Source organism: Myodes glareolus, chromosome 8 (assembly GCF_982192425.1).
Source record: "Myodes glareolus chromosome 8, mMyoGla1.1, whole genome shotgun sequence".
NCBI lineage: Eukaryota > Metazoa > Chordata > Mammalia > Rodentia > Cricetidae > Myodes > Myodes glareolus.
The window spans coordinates 5,404,939-5,424,636 of record NC_142033.1 but is presented as its reverse complement, the minus strand read 5'-3'; the positions used below and the strand labels follow the sequence as shown (position 1 = coordinate 5,424,636).

Genomic DNA, 19,698 nt, shown 5'->3' with positions numbered 1-19,698 from the left:
GGCAAAATGGGCCATCAGCAAGTCAAGAGAGACCTCAGGAGAAGGCAACCAACCCATTTTGAGAAAACACGTTTGTATTATTGAACACAGCGTGAGGTAGGTTGTGATAACAGGCCTAGCAAACAAATCTAGGATCAGATCATGCACATTTGTCGGACTACAGGAATTAAATGTTATCTTTTAAGCTAGAACTCCATTGACTCCTTTATGTATCAACGTGGCTGACCCTATAATCTGGAAACAGCGGGAACGCGGGAAAGGGCAGGGGCCATAGCACTTCTGAAGGCTTCCAATCCAGTCTTATCCCCGAAGCTAAGGTGAGGCTGGCTTAGTTGGAATGACAGAAGAGAGGTGGAACTGAGAGAAACCATTTGCTCCAGTGTGGACTGACACCGCCATCAGTGGGAATTAAAAGTGCTGGGTTGTGGTGGCTCACGCCTTTAATCCCAGCACTTGGGAGGCAGAGGCCTGGCCTGGTCTACAAGAGCTAGTTCCAGGACAGGTTCCAAAGCTACAGAGAAACCCTGTCTCAACAAACAAACAAACAAAAGTAGAGTGTTTATCAGAGAAACCTTTGAGGGGGAGACGTAACAAGAAGACCCGCGAGGGACTTAAAGTAGAGGCAGATGAGAAATGTCCAAAGAGAAGCCTTGGAAGTGAAGGGAGAGATGGGAAGTCCCAACCAGGGATGTGAAACTTAAAAGAGATGGGGACACCATAGAAAACCGAGCTTGGAGCAGCAGGCTTAACATGAACCAACTGTAAAGTATTAAGTTGGATGTGTCAGTTGGGCATAGGGAGAGGAAGGAAGAGCTAAACCTAAGGCCTGAGGCAGGATTCCGTTCCCCAGAGCCTAGTCCTGGGTAGGAAATGAGATAATGGTGCAGGCATTAGCGACCCGAGAGTCCCCAAACCTAGTCCTTCAAATCCCCAGGACATCTGGAGAGAGGAGACAGGGGAAAGCACCTAATCAACAGGTGAATCCGGAGAATGAGGACTGCTATGTGCAAGGAGAGGCTTCCTTAGTGAGCTGTTCCTGTTTTTAAATGAGGGGTAGATTTCTTTGCGCGCCTAGAGACTTCAGTTTAAGCAATATTTCACGAGTTCACACTATCCTACGCGAAGGTCTGTTTTTATACTCCCTTTTGTGCCTTGGTAAACCTAGGCAGGGGATGGATAGGGCCTAAGCATTATCTCGAGGTCATGCAGGCACGCACAAATCCAGGCCTCCTTTTCCAGAGGAGCTGGCGGGCCAAATACTCCCTCCTTTCGCGAACCACCCCATAGGAATGTGGGCGCCGCTCTGCACCCTGGCTCCACTTGGAACGCTGGCCCGGGGAGTGCGGGGCGTGCGCTGGGGTCCAGGGCCTTTTCCCTGGCGCCTGAGGCCAGCCCAGGCGAGGCCCGGCCCCAGGAGGCGGGCCGAGGGGGCGGTCGGAGGCGGGGAGCAGGCGGTGGACCCCGGGAAGGAAAGAATATGGCTCCTGCGGCCGAGGGCAGCTGCGCCCCGGGGCGCGCTGGGCGCCAGTGACCGCGATGGTGAACTCCAACCGCGTGCAGCCGCAGCCGCCCGGGGATGCGAAGCGCTCGCCCGCCCCGCGAGCTCCGGGACCCGGCCGGCTGGCTGCGGGAGGCGCGGCGGTGGGGGGCGGCCTGGCGGTCCCCGGAGGCCTCCGGGAGCAGCGGGGCCTGGAGATCGAGATGGAGCGCATCCGGCAGGCGGCTGCGCGGGATCCTCCGGCCGGAGCCTCGGCTTCCCCATCCCCTCCGCTCTCGTCGTGTTCCCGGCAGGCGTGGAGCCGCGATAACCCGGGCTTCGAAGCCGAGGAGGACGATGACGACGACGAGGTGGAAGGGGAGGAAGGAGGAATGGTGGTGGAGATGGACGTGGAGTGGCGTCCGGGCAGTCGCAGATCGGCCTCCTCCTCGGCTGTGAGCTCGACGGGAGCCCGCGGCCGAGTCCTGGGGAGCTACCGGGGCACCGGGCACCCGAGCGGGAGGAGGCGCCGGCTAGAGGACCAGGGCGCACCGTGTCCCAGCCCCGCAGGCGGCGGAGACCCGTTGCACCGTCATCTCCCGCTGGATGGGCAGCCGCCCCGAGTGGCTTGGGCCGAGAGACTGGTGCGCGGGCTGCGAGGTAAGAACCAGACCGCGCCGTCCAGTGAGCGCGGGAGAACTGCTTGCCAGCGGGCTCGAACCCTTGTCCTCCACGTTCCCGTCTCCTCCCCGAGCTCCCTCCCTACCACTGCAAACTCTGCCTGGCTTCCGGTACCCAGCGTGGAATTCCACTGCGCCCTTGGTGCGAATTCGTCGGACGCCTTCCCCTCTCATTAGGAGAGAGCACACTTTGGAAAATAGGAGAAAGCCGTTTTGGGGGGAGTATCTGGGACTTGTAGTGGAAGAAAAGAGAATATTCTAATGCAACTGGTGATAGTTGGAACTGTGTGTTTGTTAAATGTCACAAAACGAGGAGCAAGTTTATTCCAGCTCCCATGATTTTCATTTGGCGGCGATGCATGTCCCTTCAGCCAGTCTAGGAAGGAACCAGTAGTGCTACCCAAGTTTTGAGAGTGATGACCAATAGATGGGCACGGTTGGTTGAGAGGGAGGTTGTTGCTGTCTATAATACAGTACGGTCTGTATTTTTGACCATTTCTAACTCTATACATATTTCTTAAACACTTGCAAAGAAAATATTACCCCTACCCCGCGTGGGTTTAAGGACTGAAAGTATGTTTCAAACTAATGTTCTCTGCCATCGTAACAAGGTGATTGCTTCTCCAGATACCAGCTGGTTAATGTGTCAGCGTTCCCTGTGCACACTCTCCCCAAGGCTGGAGAGGACGCGGATTTTCCAATAGCACATTGAACCCCGTGTTCTCAGTGTTTTGCCACCAGAGGAAAGGTTTCACTAACTCTCAGCCACCTAGTTTAATAACTCTCCAACTTTTAAGAGTTCCCTCCTGGTATTTCTTGTTGTCGTCATTCCCTCCCCTCCCCCTGCCCCTTCTTTGTCTGCAGTTCTCAGTGATGTTGAAGCAGTGTGGTTTAGACAGGTTAGGCCTACTTTTAAATCCTGGTTCTCCTACTGTTTGACCTTGAACCTGTCATTTAACTGCTCCTGTCCTTGAGTTTGAGTTTTCTCTAGAAAAGAAATGGCCAGTGTTGAAAAGAATTAAATGAGCAGACATCTAAAATGGGCAGCACGTCCTTGCTGCCTTGTGCTTCGTGAATATCACACATAATAAAAGTTCATTTAGGCGCTGCTTTTACATATGTGTGCTAGTTAATGTGATGTGGGGCATGGTGAGAAACAAAATATCCCTTTGAGGTAACTTTAACAGATAGAAGAGGGAAACACTAAAGCTTATTTTAATGTCTAGAACCCTGTGAAACAGATTCCTATCTTAAATTTTGTCAGAAGTACTTTTAAAACATATTCACCAATGTGAAGTACACATTTCTTGTAAGTTAATAGATAATGGAAAGTCACATGGTTTTAAAATCAGCTTGAGCAATTGGTAATATACTTAACTTTGAACTGAATAGTGTGAGACAATGAAATAAAAGTATACTATATATATATATATATATATGTCTATTTCTTAAAAAGAAGAATTTCAGTAAACTGACAGTGAGCCATACATACTTGATCAGTGTGAACTTTGTCAAGGTCCTGAGAGAGAGGAGCACTGGAGAGGCCATGGCAGCCGTGAGTCCCTTTCCAGGATGTTGCCCTGTGTACCCCTGCATCTCTTCCCTCAGTAATACCTAATAAACCCTAAAAATAGTGATGGTAATAACAATAATAATAACATAATGGGATGGTGCCTCCATCAAAGCTGAAATTCACAAAGAACAAACTTGAGAAATTATTAATTATAGAAAATTTTGAGCATTTTGTTTCTGTTAGGAAGAAATGTAGTTGACCTCTTGTGGCTTATTAAGTAGGCCACAGGTATTAAATATTAAGCATGAAGATGGCGGACTGCTAGCAGCTATAAAATAAGATTAGTTATAGTAGCATATCGCTATTTCCCAAAGAACGGAGCCCAGAAATGTGCAGTAACCAACAGTGAATGAGACGTGGCCTGCGGGATGACAGTAATGAAAACTGCATATATAACATGTAAATAATCCCCAAGGATCGGCACAGAAAGTGACTTTTGCTCTACTCACAGCTAGTGGGGTTTATTAAGGGAGTTTAGTGAATCTAGATTGTCAGGCTCTCCCTGTCACTCCTCTGGATCTCAGCTTCTCATTTGTAATGGAAGAGTTGGGCTCAGTCTCTGTCCTTCCTACTCCCAGGAACAGTAGGTGGACAGCAAACGGTGTTCCCTGTGCTTTGGACAGTGGGTGGACTTACCTCCTTAGCAGTGAGGAGTTGAGGTTGCAGGACTTTTTAAAGCCTTGTTCTGAGGTACACGGCATCTAACTGGGCAATTAAAATGTATCTCTAAATATTAAGAGGCAGTTGAAGGCTTCTCAGCTACAGCAGAGCCTGCTAGATGAACGGGACTTGGCAGCTTGGCATCCTAAATGGTTTCCCAGAGGTAGATAGTGAGGCAGGGAGACATCAGCCAGGCAGGTGTGGCAGGAGGCCAGTGAAGAGGTGCTGAATGCTTGAACCAGAGGAAGCAAAGGACAGCTGAATGATTCGGTGGTGGTGCCCCAGATACCACCTTGGAAATAACCCTTGCTTTGACTCCTGCTGCCCTGGCAAATTCTCAGTTCTCATAACTAACAATACTGTCAGGAGGGCTGAAGAGTATAATAGAGCCACATATCCGGCAGGGGAGAAATGGATTTTTGTCCACAGCTAGCAACTCCTGTCACATATTGCTAGGGCACAAATGAACATGAGGATTGCTTTTATTTTCCCTGAAATATTCAAAGCTTGGCACTGACGTGTACCATTTGATAAGTGGCTGCCACTCTTTTGTCGCACATTTAACTTGCGTTTCTTCCACCTTCCTTTCTGATGTCTACAGAGGGGCGAATTCAATTATCGGGAAGGTTATTGAGGTTTATAAAAGTCTGACGGTGGCCATACCAGACGGTACCACCCCAAAGTGATAACCAGTATGACTCCATTCTCAGCTGCCGCTTATGATCATTGTGTGCAGTGACTGACCCGGCCTGGCTGGAGTTCCCAGAATCCACTTGTGCTTCATCACCAGCCTAGGTTATCCTAGCTGTGAAGTTTTCAAGTGTGCACAGGGGACCTTTTGCCCCTTAAGTGATATTTGGAGATATTGGGGGCTTTTACAGCCCCAGGGAGGAGGAGCACATGGGAGTAGAGAGCCTTGTCACTTGTTAAGTGACAATGAATTACCCACTGTGTTTAGCACTCTGGAATCCTTTTTTTATGGCCATTTTTTTTTTGTCCTCAGGGTAGATGCTAGCCTCACACCATCTTCCTCCTGAGGGAACCAAGGCTTTTATAGCTTAAATGACTTCCCCAAGGCCGCAACTTTTAAATATTGTAACCAGGATTTAATTACAAGCATTGGAGCCCAGAGCTGTTCTTGCTATGACAAGTACCTGCCGAGCTTATATCTAACTTTAGTCAGAGGTTTTTTCATATTTCCCTGCTTTTTAAATGTTGACTCATCAGGACATTTAGGATTAACCATATCAACTACTCCGTATATCCAGATCCCTAATTCATCTAAAGTAGAAGAACCTTCCTTTTTTAAATTGTGCCAAAGTACGTGCAACATCACATTTACCTTTCTGGCCACAGCTGGGTGGGCATTACATATATTTCTATCAGTGTGGTTCTGTTTAGCTATTTCCTCCCAGACTTTTTGTGATCATGTCCAAGTACACTGCACGTGGAATCAGAATCTGCCCTGCTCTGTGGCTTAGTGTGTGTAGCCTGTTTTCAAGCTCCTCCCTACAGCAGCATGCATCTGAACTTTGTTCCTGCAGATGACTGATTTCTATTTCACTGTGTGTTGCATTTTGCATATTCCTTATTTAGTTGCTGGAGGTTTTTTGTTTGATAAATATATATTTAATATATTTGAGAATTTTTTGCATACATGCAGTGTATTTTGATCATATTCACACATATACACTTATTTCCCTAACTTCTCCCTGATAATGGACATGTTTTGGGTGTCTTAAAATTTTGGTCTTTTAAGACAGGGTTTCTCACAGTACAAGCTGACCTGGGACTTTCCATTTTCCTGCTTCATCCCTCCATGGAGTGGGTACTAGCACTACAGTAATAATAATACCACACTCAGCTTTCTGGAACTTTTTTGAGATCTTTGGAGATTTTCCAAAGTATCTACTTTTCAGTTTGTGAAGGTGGTACCTCAATACAGAGAATGTTTCTGAGGCAGGTCCTAGGCTAGACCTTGTGGGTAGCTAGGGGCCATCCCTCAGACTTGATGCTTACAGCCAGGGCACTGAGTGTGGGGTCTGGTCTCCTCACCATGGAGTCTGTGGCACCCACTATCCAGCATCTGCTCTCGGCTCTTTCTCACTACTCGTCCCTCCATAATCCTGTGTGGAACACTGCTCAGAGATGTAGCTGAGCTGATGGGCAAGCTTTGTCCCCAGGAGACTAGTCTCCACAGTCCTTTGTAGTGTTCCTTCTTCCTTGCTGTGTTGGTTGCCACTCTAGATACTCCCATCCTAGAACCTTCGTAAGGACCAGAGCTACGGTTTAGCCAGAAAGATAGGGGAGTGGCTAAGCCCCTTCACTCACAGGGTAGCCCATGTCCTCATAGGTGGTGGACACATAGGACAGGTGTAATTCTACCCTATCAAAGGGTAGCCAGAGTCTTCCTCCTCAGGATGGGCGCTAAAGGTCCTAATTCTGCTGAATCTGCCTGGTAGAGGCCAAGAGACACCCAGTGTTCAATCATGACCGAGGCAGGAAACAAGATTTTGCAGGTTCCCATAATATTGACAAGGATATCTGAGCCCCAGATGATGAGTAGAAATGTTGTAGGGAGCGGGGCCCCCTTGTTTTCTTTTGTAGGGAGACAGCGGGCTGCTTGTCATCCCAGCCACCCTGCTAGCTTACACCTGAAATAATCACACAGAAACTGTATTCATTTAAACACTGCCTGGCCAATTGTTTCTAGCCTCTTATTGGCTAATTTTTACATCTTGATTCAACTCATTTCTAATAATCTGTATGTCACCACGAGGTCATGGCTTACTGGGAGAGATTCAGCATGTCTGATCTGGCAGCTCCATGGCGGCTCTCTGACTGTGCTTCTTCCTCCCAGAATTCAGTTCTGTCTACTCCGCCTACCTAAGTGTTGCCCTATCAAAAGGCCAAGGTAGTTTCTTTATTTAACCAATGAAAACAACACATAAACAGAAGGACCTCCTACACCATAGAAAGACATAATCCAATGAGAAGAGGGGCCTATTCCTTTGTTTTTTTCTTTTCTTTTTTTCCCTCCCTTCACATTTGGCTATAGGGACTTTCCCTTGGTCTAGAGAGATAGTAACATCCTAAGTTTGATCCCCAGAGTCCATATTTAAAGAACGGAGTGTATGGTGGCAACATGGGCTTGCAGTCCCGCCACTGGGGAAGCCAAGACAGGGCCATCTGGCTCATTTGGTAAATTCCTGACCAGCAGGTGGGATTCTGTCACAAAACCAAGGTGGGCAGTGTACTGGGTGTGTCAACTTTACACAAGTTAGAGTCTTCAGAAGAAGGAGCCTCAGCTGAGGACATGCCTCCATAAGATCCACGTGTAAGGCATTTTTTTCATTAGTGATTGATGGGGGAGGGCCCACTCTAGGGTTGGTGGTCCAGGGTTCTATAAGAAAGCAGGCTGAGAAAGCTGAAGCAAGCCAGTAAACAGCTCCCTTCCATGGCCTCTTCATCAGCTTCTGCCTCTGGGATCCTGCCCTGCTTGAGTTCCTATTCTGATTGCCTTCAGTGATGAACATCAATGCTGAAGCGTTAGCCAGATAAACCCTTTCCTCCCCAACTTGCCTTTTGGTCATGGTGTTTCGTTGCAGCAACTGAAACCCTAACTAAGACAGATGGTAGAGGAGAGGCTCCCGTGGTTGTCCTCTGGCCTTCTGGGCACCCACATACCGACACGGAGACGTTCCCTTTAGCTTTAGTCCACGCCTCCTTCCCTTCTCTCTTCCTTTTCCTTCTTTCATTTGCACCGACCTTCTGAACAGTTTTCCTTCTCATTGCTGCCTTTGTCCTCTAGGGCTTGCTGGGTGTCCTGAAGTTGCACTGGTAACAGGAGCATGTCGTCAATAAAATCACTGAGAGTTGCTCCTGTGGTAGATCCTAGACATGCGTGGATGAATAGTACAAGGTCCCAAATCTCAGACTGCTCAGATTCAAAGTCTACTTTGAAATGTAGTAGTCAAATGTCTACTGAGGGAAACAGCTGCAAATTCGTAGTTACAGTGCTGAGTTGTGGTATGGGACGATCTCAAGGAAGAGGTAGTCTGTCTCTCCCTGTGGAGGGAAATGAAGGTCTTCCTTCACAGGGATTCAAAGTGAACCACACTTTGAAGGGGGAGGGCAGATTCTGTCAGGGAGCAGTAGCAGGAACAAGGCTAAGCAGGCCTGAACATTGCACTGGGGAGCTGGTAGGTTTTCCTGTAGGTACTTGAAGTTATGGTGACTCCAGACATGACTAGTGTAGCCATACGCAGGACTGAAGAGTGCAGGGGATACAGGGAGTGATGGATGGTCAGGAGAGAGCTGGACGGGAAGAGGGTGACCAGAATTGCAGCTCAGCATCTGGGCTGTGACGTTACAGGCCTAGGTTAAAGACAGAGTTACAGCTTCAGGCTTGATATGGTGGTGCATGTCTGTCTTCCCAGTACTCAGGAGGCAGAGACAGGAGATGCATTCCAAGTTCAAGGCCAGACTGAGTTACAGAGTGAGCCCCTCTCAGCGCAGAAAATATTTACAGAAGCAACTCTGTGTGGAGAAGGCTACGAGGAGAACTGTCTGTGAGACGGATCTCAGATTTCTTGTTTGATGCCGTTTGCTCAACTAGAAAGAAGTTTCTAGAGAGAGAAAAAGGAGCATTCATTTGGGGCATGCAAGTCTGAGCCCTCTGTGTAATGTGCTCCTGTGTGTCAACTCATGAACTGGGAAAGTAATCTGCAGCAGGACAATGAATCTGAGGGGCCCTTGTCTCCTAAGATAGACTTCTCTCTACATATATTCAGTGTGGGGGCAGGGGAATTAATGATTTTAATATTTAGGAGGTAGGTAGGGTGATTTAGGAAAAGTAAATACATGATAGTAATAGAGATAAGAAAGGAGGAGACATTTCCTTTTAAGGGCTTGAACTAAATTGCCATAATTCATTGCAAATTTGGCTTGAGAAAAACCTGACATCGTTTTTGTCTGTTTTTATTTAAAGGTCAGGGAATACCATTTGCATGAACTTATGTCTATTCCTTACCGCATGGCTGTCTATATTGGAAAGAATAAAATCACTGACCACATAGCAGTAAAGATGCTAAAGAGACTAGCAGTCACCACGTGGACACTGTGGAGCTGGCCTCCAGAACTCTACCCAAAGATAGAAGAATGGTTGTACTGAGCATGCCGAGCATGCCGAGCCTGATCCTTGACTGCGGCATTAGCCTGTCTTGTAACTTTCCATGTCGTCTAAGTTTGTAAAAATCCTTGATAATAATAGGCTTGCAATGAATAAACATTCCGCTTGCTGCATTTCTTCTGCGTGAGCGAATGCCAGCTCTTGGCAGCAGCAGGCCTGGTCATAAACTGTGTCCAACTTTCAGAGTGTGAAGCCTGTGATGAGTAACATGGTGTCCGTGAAGTTTGGATGGTCATTTTTTAAAAGGAAGTAAAGGAAAATGGAATATCTAAGTTTAATAGAGTAGCGTTCTTGTGTTGTTATAAGGCCTAAAAAGTATATCAACCTTGATGATACCTCATCTCCTCCATACTGTTCCCCTTTCTCCCGTGGCTTGTTTCTGGCTCATGTGTGGCCTGAATTTGGGTTAATGAGGCAGGTAAAATTCTAGAGTGAACTACAGGTAACATGGGGGAACGAGGTTTGTGTCTGTTAATAGCCTAACTGGAAGGATTGAGAAGTTAGCGTTTGGGGGAAGATACTAAGGCTCTCCCCAGGAACCAGCATGGTGACTTATCCACACTGTTCATTAACGGGGGTTTGGACAGCCACCATGCTGCCTGCTGGCCGAATCCCAAACCGGTAATTCTCTCCAGCAATCTCTCCGAGGGTTACATCATCTTTCCTTCACCAGCCTGACACTTACCATCTGCTGGAAATACACAACATGGTTGCTGAGCATAGTTTTTCCCAGAAAGAAAGACAGAGGAGTCACATGAACGGTTGCTGTTAATTTAAAACCATATTAGTTGGCTTTTAAAACACCTGTTAAGCATAAATGGGCTAAGCGTGGTCAGTGGTCACAGTGTTTCTTATAGGACAGAGGTGAGCCCAGAGCGACCTCTCTGCCACCATGCTAGAAGCTCAGTAGATGTTTCCAGATGGAAATGATCAACAACTCGGATTTTGCACTGTTGCAGCCTCAGAGGGGTTTGTCCTGCAGTCACACCATCTCCTTAGCTAGGCTTTCAGGGAGGGTACCGGAAGTATCCTTTACCAACCAGAAAGAAGGGCTATATGATGCTCACAGTTGCCGAATCTTTTCAATTGCCTTCATTTCCCATCCTCCTAAACTTTTAACGAGATTTGCTAATGGTCCTAGAAGCTACAAAGATGAATGAGTTGCCTTGGATCTTTTACTTTTGAGGTGGGTGGGTCATGGTGTATACTAAATAAATTCCCTTCCAAATCGCATGCAGTTTGCCTGCCTATATATTCTTATGTGTTTGTATTTCCCTGTGAGAACTGGCGTAATATTGATTTCATTTTCCCTTTTGCCACTTGTGAAACGTCTTAAGAAAGTTGACCTTGTTGTGTTTGCGTTTCCTTGTTTTAAAGGTCTCTGGGGAACAAGACTCATGGAGGAGCGCAGCACTAACCGGGAGAAATACCTGAAAAGCATGCTGCGGGAGCTGGTCACTTACCTCCTGTTCCTCGTAGTCCTGTGCATCTGTGAGTACAAGCTTGCCCTCTCCAGCGGAAATGTTCTGAGGGTGTGTGGCCTGTCACTGCCACAATGGAGGAGAAGTGTGTGAGCATCAGGAGGTCAAGCCAACAATTTTCTTCTCTGTGGCTTCTGGTTCAGGTTGGGATTTGGGGAAGTCCCCTGCTGACCAGCTTGTTGCGACAGATTTCAGTGTGAGGTGCACAGGAAACCTGCTGTCTACAAAAATCCCAGGTGAAGGGTTTGAATCTTAGCTTCCGTGTCAGTGAATATCACACATCCGTGCTGAACTCTCAGGTGACAGACTGCTCATGGTGGCTCCTGCCTTCCAAAGTCACCTTTAGGATCCTGACAGTTTGGGTCACTGCTTTCCTTAAAGTGCCTTATTTCTCCCAAGTCCTCAACCATCACTAGACTCTAAGGGACACTAGCTGACCTGGTTCATGTCCTCCTCTCTTATTCGAGGATGTTCATGCATTCTCTGGGGAAAGGGGGAGGGAAGCCAGGGCTCAGAGCCCATCTCAGTCACTGTTTGCTTTCCAGTCTGGAAAAGTTACAGGCAAATCAGGTATCCTGAATTGTAGCATATTGAAGCATGGGTTTTTAAAGTGTGTGTGTATGTGGTGTGTGGTATGTGTGTGTGTTTGCATGTTTGCACGCATGTATGCATGCACACGCCAGTGTTCTTGTGGAGGTCAGGGGACAACTCTGTGAAGCCCTTCCTCTCCCTTCCCTTTTCTACGGGTTGCAGTTTGAACTCAAGGCATTAGGCTTGCTCGGTGAGCGCTGTACCTGCTGACCGTCTTGCTGGCCTGGTTTCTGTCATGTCTTCTCTGAGGCCTTTTATGGGTACAAGGAAGCCAGTCTGTGCGGGCTCTTTACTAAACTCCCAAGAAGAGACCTACCTCTTCCAGTGTAGACCGAGAGAGGACTCCAGTTAGGAGCAGCCTTTCCCTGTGTGCACCCTCATCCACTTCCCCATAATAAGCTGGAGGTGAAAAAAGAGGAAAATGTTTTCTCAAGAGTATAATTCACAGGAGAGAAGACCCAGTAATGTTTGCTTAGATAAAAAAGTCTAAATAAGTTTCATGTTATTTCTTTCTGCTTTAATGACCCATTGTTTATTCCCAGTGCTTGGTGGATGTGCCACAATTATTAAATATTTAGCTTAATACCTGCTATGAAGATATTGGTCCCTCTGCAGCTCTGAACTGTAAGCCTCTCGAGTAGCAAAGTGCAATCTGTCAGCAGAGAAAATCCACAAATTTAAAATAAATAACCACAGACAAGCTTTAAAATGACGTTAGTTTGTTTTTCTTTCTCCTTTGGGAGAAGAAAGATTTATTTAGGAAGCAATTTTTAATGAGATATACCTTGTATGCCTTAAGCTCCATCCACATAAGCATCTGATTTATTTTTCTAATGCACGGAGGTTTAACCCCCACGATCCGATTTGAGAGCATTTCTATCGTCTCCGTTCTGATTGTTTCAGTTGTTGACTGAAACCTCTTTCCCATCAAGTCTCTCAGCTTTTATATCACGGCATTCTGCTGTACCTTTTGACTATCACCTGCCTTTCCCGCCAGCCCTGGTAGCCACCATCCTGCTGCTAGGAGCTCAGCACATTGAATTCCTTCTAACACAGTGCGGCCTCTTTAAAGACATGTTTCTAACACTGAAGTGCGAAAGCTGGAGACTGTGCACATTACACTGGAGTTCAGGAAGCAGGAGATGGGACATTCCAGACTTTCGTGTTCAGAGCCGTTGGAGCACAGAACACCAAGGTTGGGTTTGTTCCCAGCACAGAAATGGCGCTTAAATATTAAACCACACTGGCTTCTGCATGAACCTGTCCATTAAAATTATTCAGCATCTTCAAACATTACAGATGTGAGCGTATTTCTAATGCGAAGTACGTCTAGAATTTGAGTCATTATCCACAATGAGCATCATTTGCCAAAACAACCTAAAAAATATTATAGCTTACCAGATTTATCTAAAGCAGAACTAAACGATATGAAGAAAAGTAAGATTTCAGATAGAGTAAGTTTGTGAACGAGGCCAAAGAAGTAAACCTAAGACCAAGAGCTTTAGAAAGCTGACTGGAGTTACACAGCTAGTCATGTGTTCTTGTTTATTATTTAGAAATCTCTTTTTTCCCCCACTATTTCACTATAACCACAAGTTTGTCTGTTTTTTTTTTCCTACCAACTGCTACATTTTTTACTAATTAAGATTATACTCTATAGAGAGAACATTGGTGTAAACAGTTTCTGACTCAACTGTCTGACAGTATCTGGCAGCAGACAGGACAGTCATTGAACATTTCTTGGGCAGTGATAGGGACTGAGTCACCCGATCAGAGACTGAAGATGGTTTCTAGCCTTCGGCTAGGATGACAGCAGTTCCTTGCCAAGGCTGAGTTTTACAAGGAGGAGTAGGCTTGACCTAGAAGGTTCCAGAGCCTTACTACTGTAGGGCTAAGCAGAGGGTCCTTGTCACTCTGCTTCTTTCTAGGTCAGTGCAGGAGCCAGATCCAGGGAGAAGCTCCGTGGTGTGAACTGGAGTGGGACCCTCCTGTTTGTGCTATGACTCTGGGCCCACTCTGTCCTGTGTCTGAGTGGTCCCCTGCATCTGTCATGGAGTGGGGGAGGGAGGGGAGGAGGAAGGAAGGTACTGGCCTGTGTACTGCAGTGTTGATGGACTTTTCTTTTTAGGCCACCAGCTCACAAAAAGTGACATGGAGACTTATTATTAATTATGAAAGCTTGGCGCTTAGCTTAGACTTGTTTCAAAGTAGCTCCTATAACTTATTAACCCATATTTTTAAAGCTACGTTCTTCCCCATGCTCATTACTTCCTCTCCAGTGTGCTCATCCTGCCCCCAACCCCACCTGGCTGGCGACTGTGCCCTTCCTCTTCCCAGAGCTCTCTCTGTCCAAAAGGCCTGCCTATGTCTCCTGCCTAACTATTGGCCATTAGCTTTTTTTTTTTTTATTAAACCAATCATAGTGACACATCTTCACATGGAGTAAAGGAACATTCCACGAACACGGCAGTGCCGTGTGCAGAGCTGCTTCTCATAGCTGGCACGTCGCCCACTTCTGCTCCCCCTCTGTCTTACTCGCTTTTCTCATTCATTAATTCGGAGAGCTTCCTGCACGTTGATGACGACTACCCAGCTTGAACTTAGTAACTGTTTGTTTTGTATTCAGCACCATGCATTTATAGACGGAGTCGCTTCAAATTCGAACTTAGTAACTGTTTGATTTGTATTCAGCACCCTGCATTTCAAATTCGAACTTAGTAACTGTTGATTTGTATTCAGCACTGTGCATTTATAGATGGAGTCTTTTCAAGTAGATTTTCATACTTTATCCTACCACATCCCCCTGAGAACATATGGTGTGAGACAAAGATATAAAAAAAAATTAGGTTCCCTGCGCAATAATAGATCCCGGGACCGCGGTATTATGATTCTACTGTCTTTGCACCTGGTGTAATTTCCTTCTGTGATAGTTATGATTTCTAAGCAGTTTTTAAAATTGCTAAATGATTTAATTTAATATGCATTTGTCTTTTGGTTAGCTAATTTTCAGAGTTTATTGTATGATGGTTTTGTCTGTTTGGGGTTTTTGTCTTGGTTTTAGGAGGTTTTACTCTGTGTTTTGGCTGAAATGGAAGTCTGTCACTTTGGAGTTTCCCATATGACTTTGTTTATTTTTATATTACGTATATCATTCCATACGTTCTGATAATCTGTTATTTAACACATAAGAATTTATGAGAATGGAATCATTGTTTATGGTGTCATTTATCATATAAAGTAATTCTTCAGATCCTGGACTCCCATTCTGCTCTCCTTTGTCAGGTAGCTACGATCACGTTCTGTTGCTGTGTCTTTATTATCACAAAGTAGCCTGGGGAGAAAAGGGTTTGTTTCATATCACAGCTTTCAGTCCATCCTCAAGGGAACCCCGGGCAGGAACTTGAGGCAGAGACTATGGAGGATGCTTTTACGGACTTGCTTTCTGTGACTTGTTCAGTGCTTCCCATATGCCAACCAGGACCACCTGCCCAGTCATCCACAGACACACACAGGACGGACTGATGGAGGAAATCCCTTGCTTGGGTTGCCCTCTTCCCAGGTGACTCTAAAATTTGTGTCAAGTTGACAAAAACTAAGTAAGCCGAGTGTCACTTCACTCTTCTTGGAAAGTGTTTTCTATTGTGTGCACGATTTGATGCATGGGTGTCAGGTGTGGCTGCATGTGAGCGCACTGCGATGCATGGGTGTCAGCTGTGGCTGCATGTGTGCATGATGCGGTGCATGGGTGTCAGCTGTGACTGCATGTGTGCACGATGTGATGCGTGGGTGTTAGCTGTCACTGCATGTGTGCATAATGTGATGCGTGGGTGTCAGCTGTGGCTGCATGTGTGCACGATGTGATGCGTGGGTGTCAGCTGTGGCTGCATGTGTGCATAATGTGATGCGTGGGTGTCAGCTGTGGCTGCATGTGTGCACGATGTGATGCGTGGGTGTCAGCTGTGGCTGCATGTGTGCACGATGTGATGCGTGGGTGTCAGCTGTGGCTGCATGTGTGCACGATGTGATGCGTGGGTGTTAGCTGTCACTGCATGTGTGCATAATGTGATGCGTGGGTGTTAGCTGTCACTGCATGTGTGCACGATGCGGTGCATGGGTGTCAGCTGTGGCTACACATGGGTTCAAAGGACAACCCTGTGGGGCTGGTTTTCTCTCCTGCTCTCACATGGGACCAAGATTGAACTAAGGTCTCTAAACTTGCATATCAGATGTGAAGTATCCCATTCTTTAACTTCATATTAAGTAGGTTTCTTATAAAAATTCTTAAGTTGTCTTTTGAAAACATTTTAAAGCCATTTTTTCTAATAAGAAATTCAGAGTTCCTGTTTTTGTCAAATATGACTGTTTCTCCTTGCTTATGCTTTCCTGTCAACTTTACATTTCTATTTTTCTCTCATGGAATTAGAATTTTTTTCTTTTGCCTCTAGGCATTGAAATACATTCAATAGGTGGCACACTATGCTATATTGCATTTATATTTTAACATTGAGGCTTATAGTTTCTCAACCATGAATAAAATGCTGTCATTGGCTGCTTTGAACTGATTTGTCATTATTTTCAAGGCAGTTTCTCCTAGTTTCCGTGCTGCATGTTCCGTAGCCTGTGTTTTTGGTTTGTTTTGTTTTGCACTTGTGTTTGGGTCTATCCTAGGTCTCTGGGCTGTCCAACTTCTGGGGCCTTGCCCTCTGGGCAGTGATACAGGTGGGCATCCTCTGTGGCAAGGGTCTCAAGCTGGACCAGTCATTGGTTGGCCGCTCCCACAATTTCTGTACCCCTAAACCTGAGCACATCTGTGGGCAGGACAAATTGTAGGTCAGAGGTTATGGACCTATGGTGTCCCAGTCCCTCCGCTGGAAATCTTGCCTGGTTCCAGGAGACGGCCAGCTCAGGTTCCGTATCCCTCACTGCTGGGAGTCTCAGCTAGGGTCACCCTGTGGATTCCTAGGAGTTTCCATTGCATTAGGTGTCTGCCTCATCTCCAAGATGCCCCTGATTCCAGTTGTCTCTTTCAGAGCTCTTTCCCTCCGTCTACCTGATTCCTCCTGTTCCCATCTCCCACCCCTACCTGTGATATCTGTTTTACTTCCGCTCCCCAGGAGATCTATTAGTCCCCCCTTGAGCCCTCCCTGTTATTTAGCTTCACTGACTCTGTGAATTATAGCTTGGTTATCTTTTACTTTGAAGTCAATATGCACTTATAAGTGAGTACATGCCATGTTTATCTTTTGGGATCTGAGTTACCTCACTTAGGATTTTTCTTATAGTTCCATCCGTTTGCCTGCAAATTTCATGATATTATTTTTTAACAGCTGAGTAATACTCCATTGTATAAATGTACCACATTTTCTTTATCTGTTCTTCATTTGAGGGGCATCTAGGTTGTTTCTGTTTTCTGGCTATTACAAATAAGGTGGCTATGAACATAATCGAGTAAATGTCCTTGTGCATCCTGTAGGTATAAGCCCAAGAGTGGTATTGCAGGGTCTTAAGGTACATTGATTTCCAATTTTCTGAGAAATGGCCGTATTTATTTCCATAGCTGCTGTACAAATTTGCACTCCACCAGCAATAGAGGAGTGTTCGCCTTGCTCCATATCCTCTCCAGCGTGAGCTGTCACTTGTATTTTTTATGTTAGCCATTCTGACAGGTGTAAGATGGAATCTGAGTCATTCTTACTTGCATTTCCCTGGTGGCTAAGGATGTTAAGCATTTCTTTGAGTCTATTGGCTATTTGGGATTCCTCTATTGAGAATTATGTGTTTAGATCTGTGCCTCATTTTTAAGTTGGATTATTTCTTATTTTAATGCCTAGTTTCTTGAGCTCTACATATTTTGGAGATCAGCTCTCTGTCTCCATAGACATAGATTATGTCCATATGATGTGGAATTGTGAAGATCTTTTCCCATTCTGCAGGCTTCCGCTTTGTCTTGTTGACCGTGTCCTTTGCTGTACAGAAGCTTTTCAGTTTCATGAGGTCCCATTTATCAGCTGCCTTTCTTAGTGCCTGCACTGTTGGTGTTCTCTTCAGAAAGTTGTCTCCGGGGCCAGTGTGTTCAAGGGAAACCTGTGTTTTAATGTACTTTGTTCTGACATCTTTTGGAAAAATGGAAAATGAGGGGTTAAGAGAAGAAATGGTACACACTCGCAGTCTCTCTCACACGCACGTTTCTGCTCCTGTGTGCGTGCACACAGACATTCATACGCATACATTACCTGGTATCATATAAATGTGTGTTTATCTTCCTTTCCAGTCTCCATCTGAGTTTATTTCACCCAGTAGTGTTCTATCGCAGTCACTTAGCGTGTGAGGAGCACCTGCCTGTAGACTTCCTCCACTGGAGGTGGACAGCACTGTAACTGATATGTTTCCACTCCAGTTCATACTCTGCAAATGTCTTCCTTCACATACATCTCTTCACATGGGCTTCACAAAGAGCTGTCAGTTCTATTATGTTCATTTTCACGTTCATTCTCAGGAAGGTTAGATAATAGCTGTTCAAGATCTGGGGCAGCAGCCGCTTCTGTTGTGAGCCTGGAGGCAGATCCTCTGTGTGGAGCCTGGCTGAGGGTCTCCCCCTGACTGTCTGATGTTGAGCTACCGCTGCAGGGTCTCACACCCCTCCTGCTCTGGGTATATGTAGAAATGTTGTTCCCAGATAACTGGGTCAGCTGTATTTTGACACAATTCAGAAATAGTTCATAGTGGCCGAATAATTTTTTACCTTCAGTGCTAGAAGCATCATCTCCTGATGTCCAGCAGGGGGTGCTACACAACAGTGGAATTTTGTTTTCCTCTGAGTGAAGCCTTGAAAGCTAATACTGATCTTGAATTTCAGCAGCAAACACCAGTGTCTGGTCTGAAGAATAAAGGGAAACAAAGGAGATGCCTTTTAAGTTGTCTATACCATGTTTAGAGGTTTACAATTTCAACCTATCAACACATAATTTCCAACAGCAGCTAGTGGGTAAAACACCCCCAAAATGTCCTATATTAACCAGTACCCCCAAAGTTTCACACTAATTGAGAGTAATCAACTAATCATTTATTTGACCGCAAGGACGCTTCCACTTCACTTGTTTGTGTCTCCTTTGCCCCATGTATTGACTGGATTCACAGGCATTGCTGCTCAGGGCATTGAGCCTCTATACATCCTCTGTGCAAGGTGAGGTGGACAGGCAGCTGTTGTAGGGAATGGGTCCCTTGTTCGTCCTGGCCACCCGGCTAGCTTACACCCAAAGTAACCACACAGAAACTGTATTAATTAAATTATTGTTTGGTCCATTATCTCTAACTTCTTATTGGCTAATTCTTACATCTTTATTTAACCCTTTTCTATGAATCTGTGTTCACCACGAGGTAGTGGCTTACCGGGAAAGATTTAGCATGTCTGACCTGGCATCTCCATGGCTGCTCTCTGATTCTGCTTTCTTCTCCCAGCATTCAGTTTTGTCTTCTCCGCCTACCTAAGTTCTGCCCTATCAGGCCAAGCAATTTCTTTATTGATTAACCAATGAAAGCAATACATAAACAGAAGGACCTCCTACACCAGGCAGCCCCTCTATCCAGCCCTCTGTGCGAGGTGAGGTGGACAGGCAGCCCCTGTGTCCATCTCTCTGTGCGAGGTAGGTGGGCAGGCAGCAGACTTTCTGAGGACATATGAGTCCCTCGTTTGGAGGAAGAGGTCACTTCTTGTTGATACTCGTGTCTAATAACTGTCCCATTGGATGGATTAGCATTCCAAATCCTGAACTAAGACCAGTCTGGTGCTGGAGTAAGAAGATGGCCAGGCGTGATCTGAAGAACGTTGTTTTTATTCTATATATATTAAATCATAGAAGCACAGGTGAGGGACTGGAAGTTATTTGATATACTCTTTGCACAACTGTACAGACAGTGGGTTTCTGTTAATTTCTTGCTTAAGTGATTGTTTGAGATGAACTCTCAAGCACACTCATGTTGCATCGTTATCACCTTCATTCTTTTTTTTATGATCTTCAAAGACATTTTATTGATCTGTGGTCTTA

The 19,698-nt window shown here is 45.9% G+C and overlaps 1 protein-coding gene across 1 annotated transcript in view; it reads left to right on the top strand.

Annotated features, from left to right (window-relative positions):
* Positions 1 to 1,516: 1,516 nt before the first annotated feature.
* Positions 1,517 to 19,698, top strand: part of Pkd2 (polycystin 2, transient receptor potential cation channel) — a 45,845-nt gene continuing 27,663 nt past the window's right edge. The window contains exons 1-2 of the mRNA XM_085691564.2: positions 1,517 to 2,137; positions 10,959 to 11,072. Coding sequence (XP_085547690.1) covers positions 1,537 to 2,137; positions 10,959 to 11,072 — 715 coding nt within the window. The 5' untranslated portion in view covers positions 1,517 to 1,536. The remainder of the gene's footprint in view (positions 2,138 to 10,958; positions 11,073 to 19,698) is intronic.